The sequence below is a fragment of the Dipodomys ordii genome, unplaced genomic scaffold (genome assembly GCF_000151885.1).
Source record: "Dipodomys ordii isolate 6190 unplaced genomic scaffold, Dord_2.0 Scaffold3, whole genome shotgun sequence".
Classification (NCBI taxonomy): domain Eukaryota; kingdom Metazoa; phylum Chordata; class Mammalia; order Rodentia; family Heteromyidae; genus Dipodomys; species Dipodomys ordii.
Window position 1 is genome coordinate 8,424,643 of NW_012267219.1, and position 13,587 is coordinate 8,438,229.

General features: G+C 36.1%; 1 protein-coding gene across 1 annotated transcript in view; it reads right to left on the reverse strand.

The window, feature by feature from the left end:
- Tmbim4 (transmembrane BAX inhibitor motif containing 4) overlaps positions 1-13,587 on the reverse strand; it is a 20,309-nt gene that overhangs the window by 3,922 nt on the left and 2,800 nt on the right. Inside the window, exons 2-5 of the mRNA XM_013022665.1 lie at positions 10,075-10,183; positions 8,518-8,623; positions 6,807-6,840; positions 4,868-4,985 (exon numbers count right to left, since the gene is read on the reverse strand). Coding sequence (XP_012878119.1) covers positions 4,868-4,985; positions 6,807-6,840; positions 8,518-8,623; positions 10,075-10,183 — 367 coding nt within the window. The remainder of the gene's footprint in view (positions 1-4,867; positions 4,986-6,806; positions 6,841-8,517; positions 8,624-10,074; positions 10,184-13,587) is intronic.

The window sequence follows — 13,587 nt, forward strand, 5'->3', positions numbered from 1 at the left end:
TGAAAATACCATACAGAGGGGTTACAATTACATGGGCAAGGTAATGAGTACATTTCTTATCAAGCATTGTTGCCTCCTCCTTTGTTTCCCCTTCCCATCTCCGGCCACCCCCCCGCGATAAATATTATTTTAACTGTTCAAAGGCTCATGGATATTGCAATTTTGGGTTCCTCCCCTAAGAGTATCCTCCCTTAGTCTCACTGTGTGTGAGTGCCTACAGTCATGTATCATGCTCTGCCAATTTTTAAATCTCTTTCAAAGATAACTTAAACTAGAGCAAATTTAAAAGTAGTATGGAGTTGATAACATGCATAACTAAAAGTTACAGCAACAATAACAAAAAAGTAGAGAAAATATTCTGTATATGAAATGAACTATTATTTGATAATAGGATGGTAATTTAAAGTTATATAAAAGCTACTTAAAAGAACTACAGATAGTAAGCCATAAAAGAAATAAAACCCAACCATATAAATAATCATATTAAATATAAATGGAGTAAACACATAATGTAAATACAGACATCAAAATTGGATTTTAAAAAATTCCAACCACATGCTACCTATAAGAATATTATTCTAGAAATAAATTAAACAAGCTCTAGGAAATGGGGAGGAAAAGAATATTATTCTGAACAAGAAGAAATAAACTAAAATTAAAAGGATGCGCCAGATGCTAGTGGCTCAAGAAGTTGAGACATGAGGATCACGGTTCAAGGCCAGCCCTGGAAGGAAAAGTCCATAAGACTCTTCTCTCCAATTAACCACCAGAAAAACAGACGTAGTGCTGTGGCTCAAGTGGTAGAGCGCTGGCCTTGAGTTAAAAAGTTTAGGGACAGCACCCAGCACCACAATTCAAGCCCCATGATTGGCCAAAAAAAAAAAGAAGTATGCAATGATATACCATACTTACACAATCAGAAGATAAGGGTGGCTGTTTTAACAGTGCAGATTTTAGGATGAAGATATTATCACAAAGTAGGCTAGTTCATAAAGCAAAAAATATTTTATTCCCCAAGAGGATTTACAATTCTTACATCTAAAAAGAGCTTCCAATAATGATATAAAACTAACATTTAGAGGAAACAGATCAATATATACTGAGTTAGAAATTTCAATACCCCTGAATTAGAGGCAGAAAATTACTAAGTACACAAAAGCCTTGAACAACACTACCAACTAACCTGTCCTACCTGAAATTAATCAAATACTCCAATAGCAAAATGTACATTCTTTTCTAGTACACAAAGTACATTTACCAAGATATCATACAACAAATTTCAATAAGTGCTAAATAACTGATATCATTCAAAACATGTTCTCTAAAAATAACATAAGTAAATAAAATACAGCTATAAAGCTGGGCACTGGTGGCTTATGCCTGTAATCCTAGCTACTCAGGAGGCTGAGATCTGAGGATTGAGGTTCAAAAGCCAGCCCAGGCAGACAAATCCAAGAAACACTTACTCAAATTAACTACCAAAACAGTATAAGTGGAGGAATGGCTCAAGTGGTGAAGCTTTGAGGTAAAAAGCCAAGCAAGAGTGCAAGATTGAATTCAAATCCTAGTACCAGTACACATAATACCAGATATGTGTATTATTATATATGTACACAAAATATCCATATCTATCTATCTATCTATAAAACCATGCTTGATAAAAATCCCTGGCCATCACTTGTTTCACTCAAATACACTAAGTTTCTCAAGATACACCTGGTAGAGCTAAACTAGAAAGTGTCATGCCACCTCACAATATAGATCCTTCAGGAATAAGAGACTTAAGGCTTTTTCACTAACAAGCCCATAGGAAGTTCCAGTGGAAAAGGTGATGTTAAGAACTATATAGTAGCCGGGTACCAGTGGCTCACACCTGTAATCCTAGCTACTCAGGAGACTGAGAATTGAGGATTGTAGTTCAATGCCAGCCCAGGAAAGAGTCCGTGAGATTCTTATCTCCAATAAACCACTAGAAAACTGGAAATGGAGCTGTGGCTCAAGCAGCAGAGTGCTAAGCCTTGAGCTGAAGAGCACAAGGACAGCACTCAAGCCCAGATTTCAAGCCCCATGACCGATAAAAAAAAAAAAAAACACCAAAACTATAAAGTACCGGACATTGGTGGCTCATGCCTGTAATTCTAGCTACTTGGGAGGCTAAGATCTGAGGATCAAAATTTGAAATTGGCTCAGAGCTTTAAAGTCCAAGAGACTATTATCTGCAGTTACACACACACACACACACACAAACACACACACACACACACAAAGCATCAGAGATTTTACCCTATTTGCATGCTGAAATGTTAACCTGGTATAGTCTCACAGATGTTAGGATAAGACATGAGATTCCCAGGTCTGATATAAGGAGCATTTTATTTCAGCAATAACAGTAGCTAGAGAATCAGCATTTTCACACCAGAAACACCCAGTTCACACAAGGTGAGGCTAAGAGGGCTAGATGACACCTACTCACACAGTGAATTATGATAAAGAACCACCTTCAATATAGGAAGCAGTATCTTTTTTATAATGGCAAGTTAGTGTGTTTCCTCATTGCTTCCAAGGCTGTTTATTATAAAAACAACCTTGAAAAGATCATCTAAAAAACAAGTCACAAGACATTCTGAAGACATGCAGCAACACAAAATAAGATATTAAGGAGAAATTGTTCCCAAAAGATGTGAAGATGGCTCCTGAAGGTTTTGATAAGACATTAAAATAAAGCCACCAAAGATGTCTCTCTAGATATTTATTTTTACTATGGCTGCACATGAAAGGTTCTACATTTGAACAGTGTTAAACACTACAGACAATAATGAGAACACACATCTTTTCTCCACTACAACGAAATTAGAATCTGGCAAGCTTAGTCCTGGGGACTGAGGTATACACATAATAAATGGTAATTTAGGCTCACAGATTCTCCTTGGTGAGGCTCTGGTAACTTGAGTCTGTTTTCACTTAATGTCAACATTCTCTATCAATACAGTATTAGTCAAGTAAAGATTTGAAGGTCATGTCCTGCAAATATGCTTCCTAAACTGTTAATTCACAAGTCGGATACTTTGACTTATAGTTCATTAAATATTTGAATAACAAAGAGCAAATGTTCTGAGAACACAGATAACATTAAATATTAAATATCAAATATTAAGATTAAATATAAGATTATATTAAGATTAAATACAAGATGAAGTGCAGACTTTGCCATTTTGAAGCAAATTTTATCCTCTTAACAAGGAGCACAGATTAAGGGATAACCTACCTTCAAACTGTGATATGCTAGGGAGAAAAAAAAAACCTGATTTGTAACACCTCCAATCTTCTTACTCAGATTTTGTGTGCCATTTTGTTATTCAGCCTCCATGAGCATTTTGGCTTTGTGATTAGTGCCATTAAGTTTCATTTAAAACAATAAAATAAGCAATAAAATACTATTCTTAAGTATCTGAACCTATAGCATTCTAACATAAAAATCAGTACTAGTAGTATTTTTCAGGTGAGTTATTATGTGGCAATATCCCATAGCTGACGGCAGTAAAAGCAATTCAATGGAGAACTGACTATATCCACAGAGCAGTCGTAAAGTGTTGAAGGATTTAAATAAGCCATGATCAAGTGGCCATTTGAAATGTATCACCTGGTTACTTTGTGGAAAACAGACTGGAAATTGATAAGATAGAATCATGTTATAATAATAAAGTTAAGACAATTTTGAAAGGGCTCTACTTTCAGTTTTATAGCAGGCAAGCTTCCATCAGATATACCACCAAACACATATGAAACATCTATCCAAAAGAAGGAAAGAAAAAAGAAAGGTCGGAGCCATGGCTCAGTTGGTAGAGTACTAGCAAATGAGCCAAAGTGTCAGGTATGGCATTCCAGTCCCAATCTCAGACCAAAAAAGAAGAAAGAGAGAAAGAGGAAGAGGAAGGAGGTGGAGGGGAAGAGGAAGGAGGAGAGGGAGAAGGAAAAGGTGGAGAGGGAGAAAGAATAGAAGGAAAAGAAGAAAAAGGTGAGGAGGGGGGAAGGGGAAACGGAAGGGAGAGGGGGAGGAGGGAGAAGAAGAAAAAAAGGACTACCTCCATCCACCCCTCCACCTAAGGTAAACTCTGTTCTAGGGGGAATTTTTTTTTTTTTAAGTAACATCTACGCAGCTTGCACAACTGTATTTTTCCCAAAGAGATTCCTGGTAATCTAGACTATGGGGAAACAAAAGGAAGGAAATAATGTTTCATAAGAGTAGACTTTAGTAAATATTTAGTGTTGCAACAGGAATAAAAACAGGAGAAAATGGGTGAGTGACCATGTGCCAACAATAGGCTATGCATTCAGATGAGGGTAACACAGTAATGTAAAAAGGATCATCATCTATTCGTTTAGTTTAATGTAAAAAGGATCATCTATTCATATATGTATTTTAAAAAAGGATACAGGCTATTCTAGATGGATCAAAAAAGTTTTAAAGTCCTTGCAGATGTTTCCAGTATCTAGGCTAATTATACTGCCTTTGCCACAAAGATGTAGGTGGCCTTGGTAACATCTGCGCTAAGACAAATGACCAAAATGATTTCAGTGAAGTGCACACGTAGGCTTACAAACCCAGACTCCAAAGACAGCTGATTTGGTCATGGGGGAGGGGATTTACTTCCCTTTCACTACAGAAAAGAAGAAAATGTCAAAAAGCCACTTTCCAACATCTTGTGTGTTCTGAACAAGTGGGGCCTGGCTCTAGAACTCAAAAGAGATAATAATGTCCCACCGACTTCCATTCTAAGACATTCAAAGTATATAGTATAGTATTTTTCTCTTAAAACTACCTATAATATTAAAGACATCTATTATACCCAAGGGTATATTAACTTACCCTGCTCCAAATTTGCTGAAATCTCTCTTAGATTGTAGAGTATATACAGTCAAACCAAGAAATACTGCAGTAGTCAGTATAAAAGCTTGTAGAACAATATATACATCATAGAAAGTAACTGTAGAATGAAAACATTGATTTAAAATGTACACAAACATACTTGATATAAAATAGCATTTTCTGGCATAATAGAAATGTTTTATTTTTGTCTATACAGTTTACCAATAAAACAATTAAGATTCCTTACCTACCTTTGAATATAATGGTACAGTAAAACCCTACTTATGTGATAAGCAGGCTATAAAACATTCACACAAAATGTTAGTGACTAGAGATGCCTACATGTAATGAGTTAAAGAGTTTTAAAGAGATGGTAGAGTGATTCTCACGCATCTGTTCCAGCTACAGTTTTTCACCATCTTTGGTGATTATACACTATGGCTAAATATTGATTCAGATGACTCTGGGCCATCCGGCTAGCTAGGAGTTCTTGGAAGGCAATTCTAGCCATTTGCACCCAATTCACCAGCCCAATTCAAGTCAATTGAACAAGAGAAATATTGAGGCACTCTGGGTTGGCCTACCACATTACACACCCTACAGAGGACAAAAATGAACTATTAATTGTATTATATCTAAATCTGTATTATATTAGAGCACAGTACTGTGGAGTTTATTGAATATGTACCAAGTTCTCCCAAATTCCCTTCTGAAATTTTAGAATGATATCCAGATAATAGCTATTGTAATACAACTGCTTAATACTGTAACAGAATGCTAAATTATAGCCTCCTTAGAAACGGTTAAGTGCTTTGAACCTAAAACCACTTAAATAATTTAAAATTCTCTAAGAGTTAAACATTTACAATATTTCTATTCCTAAATTACTGAAATTTGTAATAGGATTGGGAAGGTAAACATACACAAAAAGGTCAATTTTGCTTCTTGTCAATAATTTCAATTCAATCAGATGGCTAAGATATTACATCAATGGGGAAAATAATATTCTCAAATTATCTCGTCTGTTTTCTACCTCCAGTTATACTGTGTTATACTCCTTATACATGATGGGTTTGGAGGGGGGAGAGATGGACTGGTATCATTAATAAAAAATACCATTAGCAGATAACACTAAGAAGTTAATTTACTTCCTCCTTGCTATGATGAGAAGCTTTAATTCTACTTCATTGAGTATTTTTTAGTATTTATTTGTATTCTGGTCCTTTGAAACGAAAAAGAGTGAGGAATCACCAAGAAAACACAGATTCAAAATTTAAAAATAGTAATGAAAAATGGGAACAAATAAATATATTAACCTTCAGGATTTACATTTGCTGTTATTAAGAGGAGGGGTTAATGCTGACCTTTTTGGATCCAAGGTTAACTGAAGATAATCAGAATTGTTACTGCTAACTTATTGAAACTTTTTAGTCAAGGTTTACACAGTGTACATCAAGTAATTATAACAGAGAGTTGGCTTTGAAACATGTGTTTAACATGAAGTACAGAAATGGATATTATTGCTGTTGTTTGGGTTTAATGATATACAAAGATGCAGCAATCAAGCACGGTTTAACAGGGGCAGTTCTTAGGGAGCTCAGCCATGTGATGAAAGTACATACCTTAAAACACGTGTTCTCACTTCCCCCACGTCTCTTTAAGTTAGAGAAAAGATTGGCTCCAGTTGTCTTAGTTTTATACATGGGAAAACACTGCTCTACATTCATTTTGTTTTCTTTAAACTTTTCTACATAGTTCAGCTGAACTATCTAAAGCATAAATATTTGGCTTTTACTTATCTCTTAGGCAATCTTTATTGTATGCCATATTTTTGAAATACAACATTCTGTGATGTTAAACTTTAACCCAAATACCTTTGTTATCTGAAGGAGTTACCCACATTAAAGTTACAACATAGAGAAACACAATGAGGACTTACCAACAATGGCCACAGTCAGAGCTTCCAACAGTGTCTAAGAAAAAGAAACAGAATTAATGCATGTAAAATGCATACTGACTTGTATACATTTTCTAATTTCTACTACTTTAGTGTGATCATAATAGGAATAATGTCCTTTTAGTCCAAGGAACCTTGTAGACAAGACAGTTACTAAGTCAAACAGGAACAACAACAAAAAAATCTGTCTGTAGTAAAAATATTTAAATTCTGTGGATTCATCAACTCTTTAAGCTCTAATCAGATTTTTCATATCTTTATCAGGAAGAATACATAGTAGAATTAATATAGAAAATTCTTTTTTTCTCACTTTATGTAATATAAATTTAAAAGATATTGTAAATTATACATATATTTATTTTAAAAATCCTCAACATCTCATACAAATAAGATTTAACACTGTTCCCTGTGCCTCTTTCTCCCCTTGCATCAGTTTTTAACTGGAAATAGGGATCCTCAGATTAAACATTACATTTTCAGTATCCCTTGCAGCTAATTCTGGCCACGTCACTATGTTCTAACTAGGCTAACCTAAGTAGAGAAATGTTTAGACCCTACTGGATTGTTCTGTAAAAGCCCAAAGCTCACACTCACTCTCGCTCCCCCTTCCCCTCTCCTCCTCTCCCCCTCTTCCCCCCACCGCCCTCTCCTCTCTCTCTCTCTCTTTCTCTCTCTTTTTATTTGCCAGTCCTGGGGCTTGAACTCAGGGCTTGGGCATTGTCCCTGAGTCTTTCTGTATTCAAGGCTAGCACTGTACCACTTGAGCCATAGCACAACTTCCAGCTTTTTCTGTTTATTTGGTGCTGAAAAATGGAACCCTGGCCTTCATGCATGCTAGGCAAGCACTCTACCACAAAGCCACATTCCCAGCCCTCTTTCTTTCTTTCTCCTTTCCTTTTGTTGTGTCCTTAACTGAATACTATGTGAGGATATGGTAATGAGGTATTCTACTATAGCATGCAAGCTTTAGGAATGCCAGAGCCACAGTTAACCCTTGCTAATTTCTCTAGTCATTCAGATTTTTATATGAAAGAAAAAAAAACCATCTTAAGAAACCTCTTTTATCATTGCTTAAACCATGTAAAAAGTAAATGAATTCATATCCTAAATACAACATAAATAAAACTTTGTACAATAGCCTTTCTTTCCCTTAATTACATTTTCCTTACTTCATCTTCTGTGCCTAATGCAGTCATATCTTCCCCACCTGATAGTCTGTATCAAAGATAAGCCAGAAGTGTCAGCAGTATCTGTATAGTTATACTTGTAGAAGCATTTCCTGTTCTCCCTCCTGCCTGACCTCAACAACCAGCAACCAGAGCAAAGTGGAATGGGAAATTGGAGATTTCTCACTATTCTAGTGAGTACTTTTCCTGCTGGCCCAATGTTGGTCTGTATACTCTCCCTATAGAGAAACAACTCTCTCTGAAAGAAGACAATAGATGGATTTGAAGAAATAGTCTACATTACCCTATTTGTGAGTGAGTGAGTGAGTGAATGTATGTGTGTGTATTTCCTTTCTCTCTGTTACATAACTGACAGGGGTGAAGAATTGGAATCTAAACCAAAGACTGGCAATCTGAACATTGGTTAACCATTCTTCTGTCATAGTTGTATTTGTATATACATTCAGTTAGATAACAACTTTGAAAACTCAGGTTAACAAAGAAATGGGCATTGTCAGAGTACTCACAAATCCAAATAGCAGGTAGAGGTTAAGGGGATGCTTATGTCTGTTTAAAGTCAATGCGAAAATCAAACCCAAAGATCCAAGAGCAAACACCAGAATTAAGGCAGGACTGAAAAACATAATGTTAAAAACATTTCAAATTCTAAAATAACGAGTAATGTTATCCAATTTAATAAAACCTATTTTATATGTTCATAAACCTATTTTAAAAAATCTGGCCGGACATTGGTGGCTCACCGCTATAATCATAGCTACTCAGGAGGATGAGATCTGAGGATCATGGTTCAAAGCCAGCCTGGGCAGGAAAGTCCATGAGACTTATCTCCAATAAACCACCAGAAAACTGGAAGTAATTCTGTGGCTCTATTGGTAGAGCACTTGCCTTGAGCTAAAGAGCTCAGGGACAGTGCCCAGGTCCAGAGTTCAAGCCCCATGACTGACCAAAAAAAAAAAAAGGCTGGAATGATCTACCCCAAACTATCAAGAAGTCATTTTCATTTATATCTGGAAACATTGAGTTGTTATGAGCAGAACAAAGGAAAGAACCCATAGGAGAAGGAGAAGAATTCCTCTTTTTTTTCCATGATCATATTTGAGGAATGCTTATAGTTAGCACATTACTTTTATGATTAAAATACAATAAAGAAAAGATATTTAAAAACTTTTGTGCCAGTCCTGGGGCTTGAACTCAAGGCCTGGGCACTGTCCCTTAGCTTTTTCACTCAAGGCTGACAGTCTACAGCACTCTACCAGTTGAGCCTCAGACCATGTCTGGTTTTTGGTGGTTAATTGGAGGTAAGAGTCTCATGGACTTTTTTCCCCAGGCTGTATTTGAACCATATCCTTCGTTCTCAGCTTCCTGAGCAGTAAGGATGACAGGAGTGAGCCACCAGCACCTGGCTTTTAATAAACAGATGTTACACATAGCTACTCTTTCAGGGTACTTACCACATGGCCATAATTTAAATTATTTTATCTCAAATGTCAAACTAATAGTTTAAGACTTTTGTTTGGTAGGGGAAAGAGAAGCAAATTCTTTATTTCTAAGAAAACATTCCTTATTTGTTTTATCTTTCCTTTAATATAAAGAAATCATGTTTTTAGCTACAGAAATAGTAACTTTGTAAGTAAAATATTTAATAATGGATGGGTCAAGTAGAGCCTTTCTGAAATTTCTCAGTGAACTCCTCATCACAAAACAATGAAGACACATTTATATTCAATAATTTTTTAAAGCAATGTCTTAGGTTTCAGGGACAGAATAGTCTGATAAAAATTAAAATTAATAAAAATTAAAAAGTAGGACTTAACTGAATGCAGTAAAAACTCTTATTTCTATTGTAGGAGATGAAGGTTGAACCTTAAGAAACTATAAAAAGGTAAAACATCAGATTATAGAACATTTTCCTTCATCAAGAACTAATGTGGTTTATATGAGTTACATGATGGACTTTTTGACACTTTAACCCCAAAAGTTAATTTTAAAAAATCTTTGTTTATATAAGCAATTTAGATAAGATGAAATGTCCACAATGACTCAGAGTCTTCTTGTCACCTTACCTCCCATGGACAAATGTCCGTATGGACTCAAAGGATAAGAACACTGCAGACATCACTGTAGTTAAGAGAACTTGCAGAGACAGGATGCTGTAGACTTTTCGGAGAAAGGCTGAAAGAGAAACATATTATGTATGACTGTTTTCTTCAGTTTTATCACAGAACTGTTAGACCAAATTTCTTCTTAGAAAAACTTTATTTTTCTGGGAAAGGATGACATTGTCCAAAAAGAAATGTACTCTTTACTTGGCTTACCAAATAGTAGCCCCTCTGTACATTACCTTTATAATAACAATTTTTAAAAATAGTTAAAAGAAAAATTAAGTTTTTATATTCATTCTTTCTTAAATCTTAATATAAAAAATATAATAACACTGAAAAAAATTCAAGAATTATGAGAGATAGCCAATCTTCCAAAATACATGGGCTTAAAATAAATTAATAGGCCCAATAATAAAGGCTTTCATCAAAATACAAAAAAGTATCCTATCTGTGAACAACATACAATAAAGCAAAGGATTAAAAACACACAATTTATGCAAGAATAGTTCTACCTAGGGCATGAAAATTAGAAACAGAAAGTATATAGTTAGATCAGGCACAGTGGTTCATGCCTGAAGTCTAACATTCTTGGAAGGTAGCAATAGGAGTCTTGTCAAAAAGGGTGAGACCTTAACTCAAAGAACAGACCGAGTATGGTGGTGCATGCTGGCAAACCCAGCTATGAGGGAGACATAGGTAAGAGAATCACAGTCCAAGGAATGGCCCAGGGAAAAGCACAAAACCCTATCTGAAAAATAAAGCAAAATGGAATATAGGTGTGGCTCAAGTGGTAGAATGCTTGCTCAACAAGTACAGGGCCCTGAGTTCAAACCCCAGTACCTATAATTAGCCATAACTTTTTTAAAATCTTAATTTCTGCAGCAGCAAAAATGTTTCCCCAAAATGAAACTTATCTTCAAAAGGCAGTTAAAATATATATATATATATGCCTTAGCCCATCAATTTTATTTCTCATTTATAATAATTCTATGTCTAGCTTCTATACAATTTTGGGGGTTTTGTTTTGTTTTCTTTTCTTTTTTGACAGTCATGGGGCCTGAACTCCGGGCCTGGGCGCTGTCCCTCAGTTCTTCAGCTCAAGGCTATTGCTCTACCACTTGAGCCACAGCACCACTTCTGGTTTTCTGAGTGGTTTATTGGAGATAAGAGTCTCTTGGCCTTTCCTGCCCGGCTGGCTTTGAACTGCAATCCTCAGATCTCAGCCTCCTGAGTAGCCACAATTATGCCCGGCACAACAAGAATTCATGCTTTAACAAATACTTTATTAGCCAGGTGCCAGTGGCTCATGACTGTAATGTTAGCTACTTAGAAGGCTGATATCTGAGGATCAGTTTGAAGCCAGCCAGGGCAAAAAAAGTCCCTGTGAGACTCTTATTTCCAATAAACCACTCAAAAACTGGACGTGGTACTGTGGCTCAAGTGGTAAAGCACTAACCTGGAGCACAAAGAGGCTCAGGGAAAGCACCCAGGCCCTGAGATCAAGTCCCACAGTCAACAAAAAATAATATTTTATTACTAACATCCATAAACCTACACCAAAGCACAGCAATAATAAAGTATCAAATAGCCAAGGCAAAAAGAGAAAGGCAACCAGAGAGGCCCTATATAATCCTAGCCAGTCCAGAGGCTGAGATTTAAGGATCCAGATTATAAACCAAAACCCAGGCAAACAAAACTAAGAGACTCTTATTTCCAATTAACCACCAAAAAGCCAGAACTGGGGGCATGGCTCAAGTGGCAGAGTGCCAGTCACGAGTGAAAAGATGAGCAAAAGTATATTGCCCTTAAGTCAAACTCTAGTACCAACACAAAAAAACTGAGAAATACTCATTTAAAATGTTCTGATAGATACATGACATAAATAATATAGTACAATAGCACAATTCCAGTCCTCTCTCTTTGGACACATACTCTTTTGTACATATTCTCTTCCCCTACAGTCCTAGCTAACTTATAACCAATCAGCTCTCAAAATTCAGCCTTTCACAGTTCATAGTATGAATTACATGTTTTTCCTTCATGTTCCCAAGAGATCCTAACATACACTTGGGCACTGCATAATTAATAAGTCTACTTGTCCTTCTCCCCAGTAGACAATAAAGTCTAAATACCTCAGAGTCTTTAACTCTCATTTCCTATATGGAAAATAGGAAACGTTTTTGTTTTTCTACTTCTCCCTACAGTAACCCTGCTATACTAAAATAAATCCTTGCTAAAATAATCCCCATTGTTTTCTAACAATGGGAAGCAAGTCCTATTCATGTTCAGTAAACTTATATTGAATTAGTGAAGGGAAGATTTTACAACTCAAAGATGAAAAAGAAATAGAAATAACAGAGCCATCACTTTTTAGAACATGTTTAGGCAGGCAATGTAAATCATGTTGAATGACTAAAAAGTCACTGAGAGGTAGAAGAAATACATTAAAGCTACTTTTCATGATACATTTACAGGTTTCTTTTAAAACACTGCTATGGTAAAAAAAAATAGATGGAGAAAAGATGAACAATGCAATCACGCGATTTAGTATACATTATATGGAAAATGTTCTATATAACGTATGGGAAGGGATGGGAAACTGGGGTAAAGCAGACGAAGGGGTGACATTGTCCAAAAAAATATACTCACACCTTAATAATAACAATAAAATTATATATTTTTAAAAGTAAAAAATATGTTTGCTAATTCATGTCTGTAATTCCAACACACAGGAAGTTGAAGCAGGACAACAGGAAGCTCAGGCCCTCCTCTGGAAAGGGCTTGAAGAGTCCTCAAACCATCACAGAACCACCCTATAATCCAGGCAATACCACTCTTAATGAGTTTACCCAAAGATTACATGCCAGGATACAGTAAAGCTGTGAGCACAACCAAGTGTTTACAAAGAAGCTTACTCAAGATGTTCCTCAGTAGATGAATGGATAAACTATGGAACATACTAACAAAAGAACATTCTTCAATAGTGAAAGGAAATGAGCTATCCACCCATGAAAACACATTGAAGAAATCTTAAATGTATGTTACAGTAGGAAGTGAAACACACCAATCTGAAAAACAAAATACTGGTGGTCCCAACTACATGGTATTGTGGAAAAGGCAAAAGTATGGAGACAGTAAAAAGTATCAGGGTTCACCAAGGTTTAGCTAGGAAGAGTCAATGGACACGGCACAGCTGTTTAAGAAGTGGAAGCTATGGAGGGGAAGGGGAAAAACAAGTCGTTTAAATAAGGATACAGGTGGACCTGATGCAACAATGAGAAGTACAAGTCCTAGAAAACGAACTTTACAACTTTGGTTGGGGGGGCGGGGGAGGATTGGGTGGGAGAGGGTGGGGGGAGGATGGGAAGGGATGGGAAGGGGAAACAAAGGAGGAGGCTATAATGCTTGATAAGAAATGTACTCATTATCTTGCCCATGTAATTGTAACCCCTCTGTACAGTATTTTCACAATAA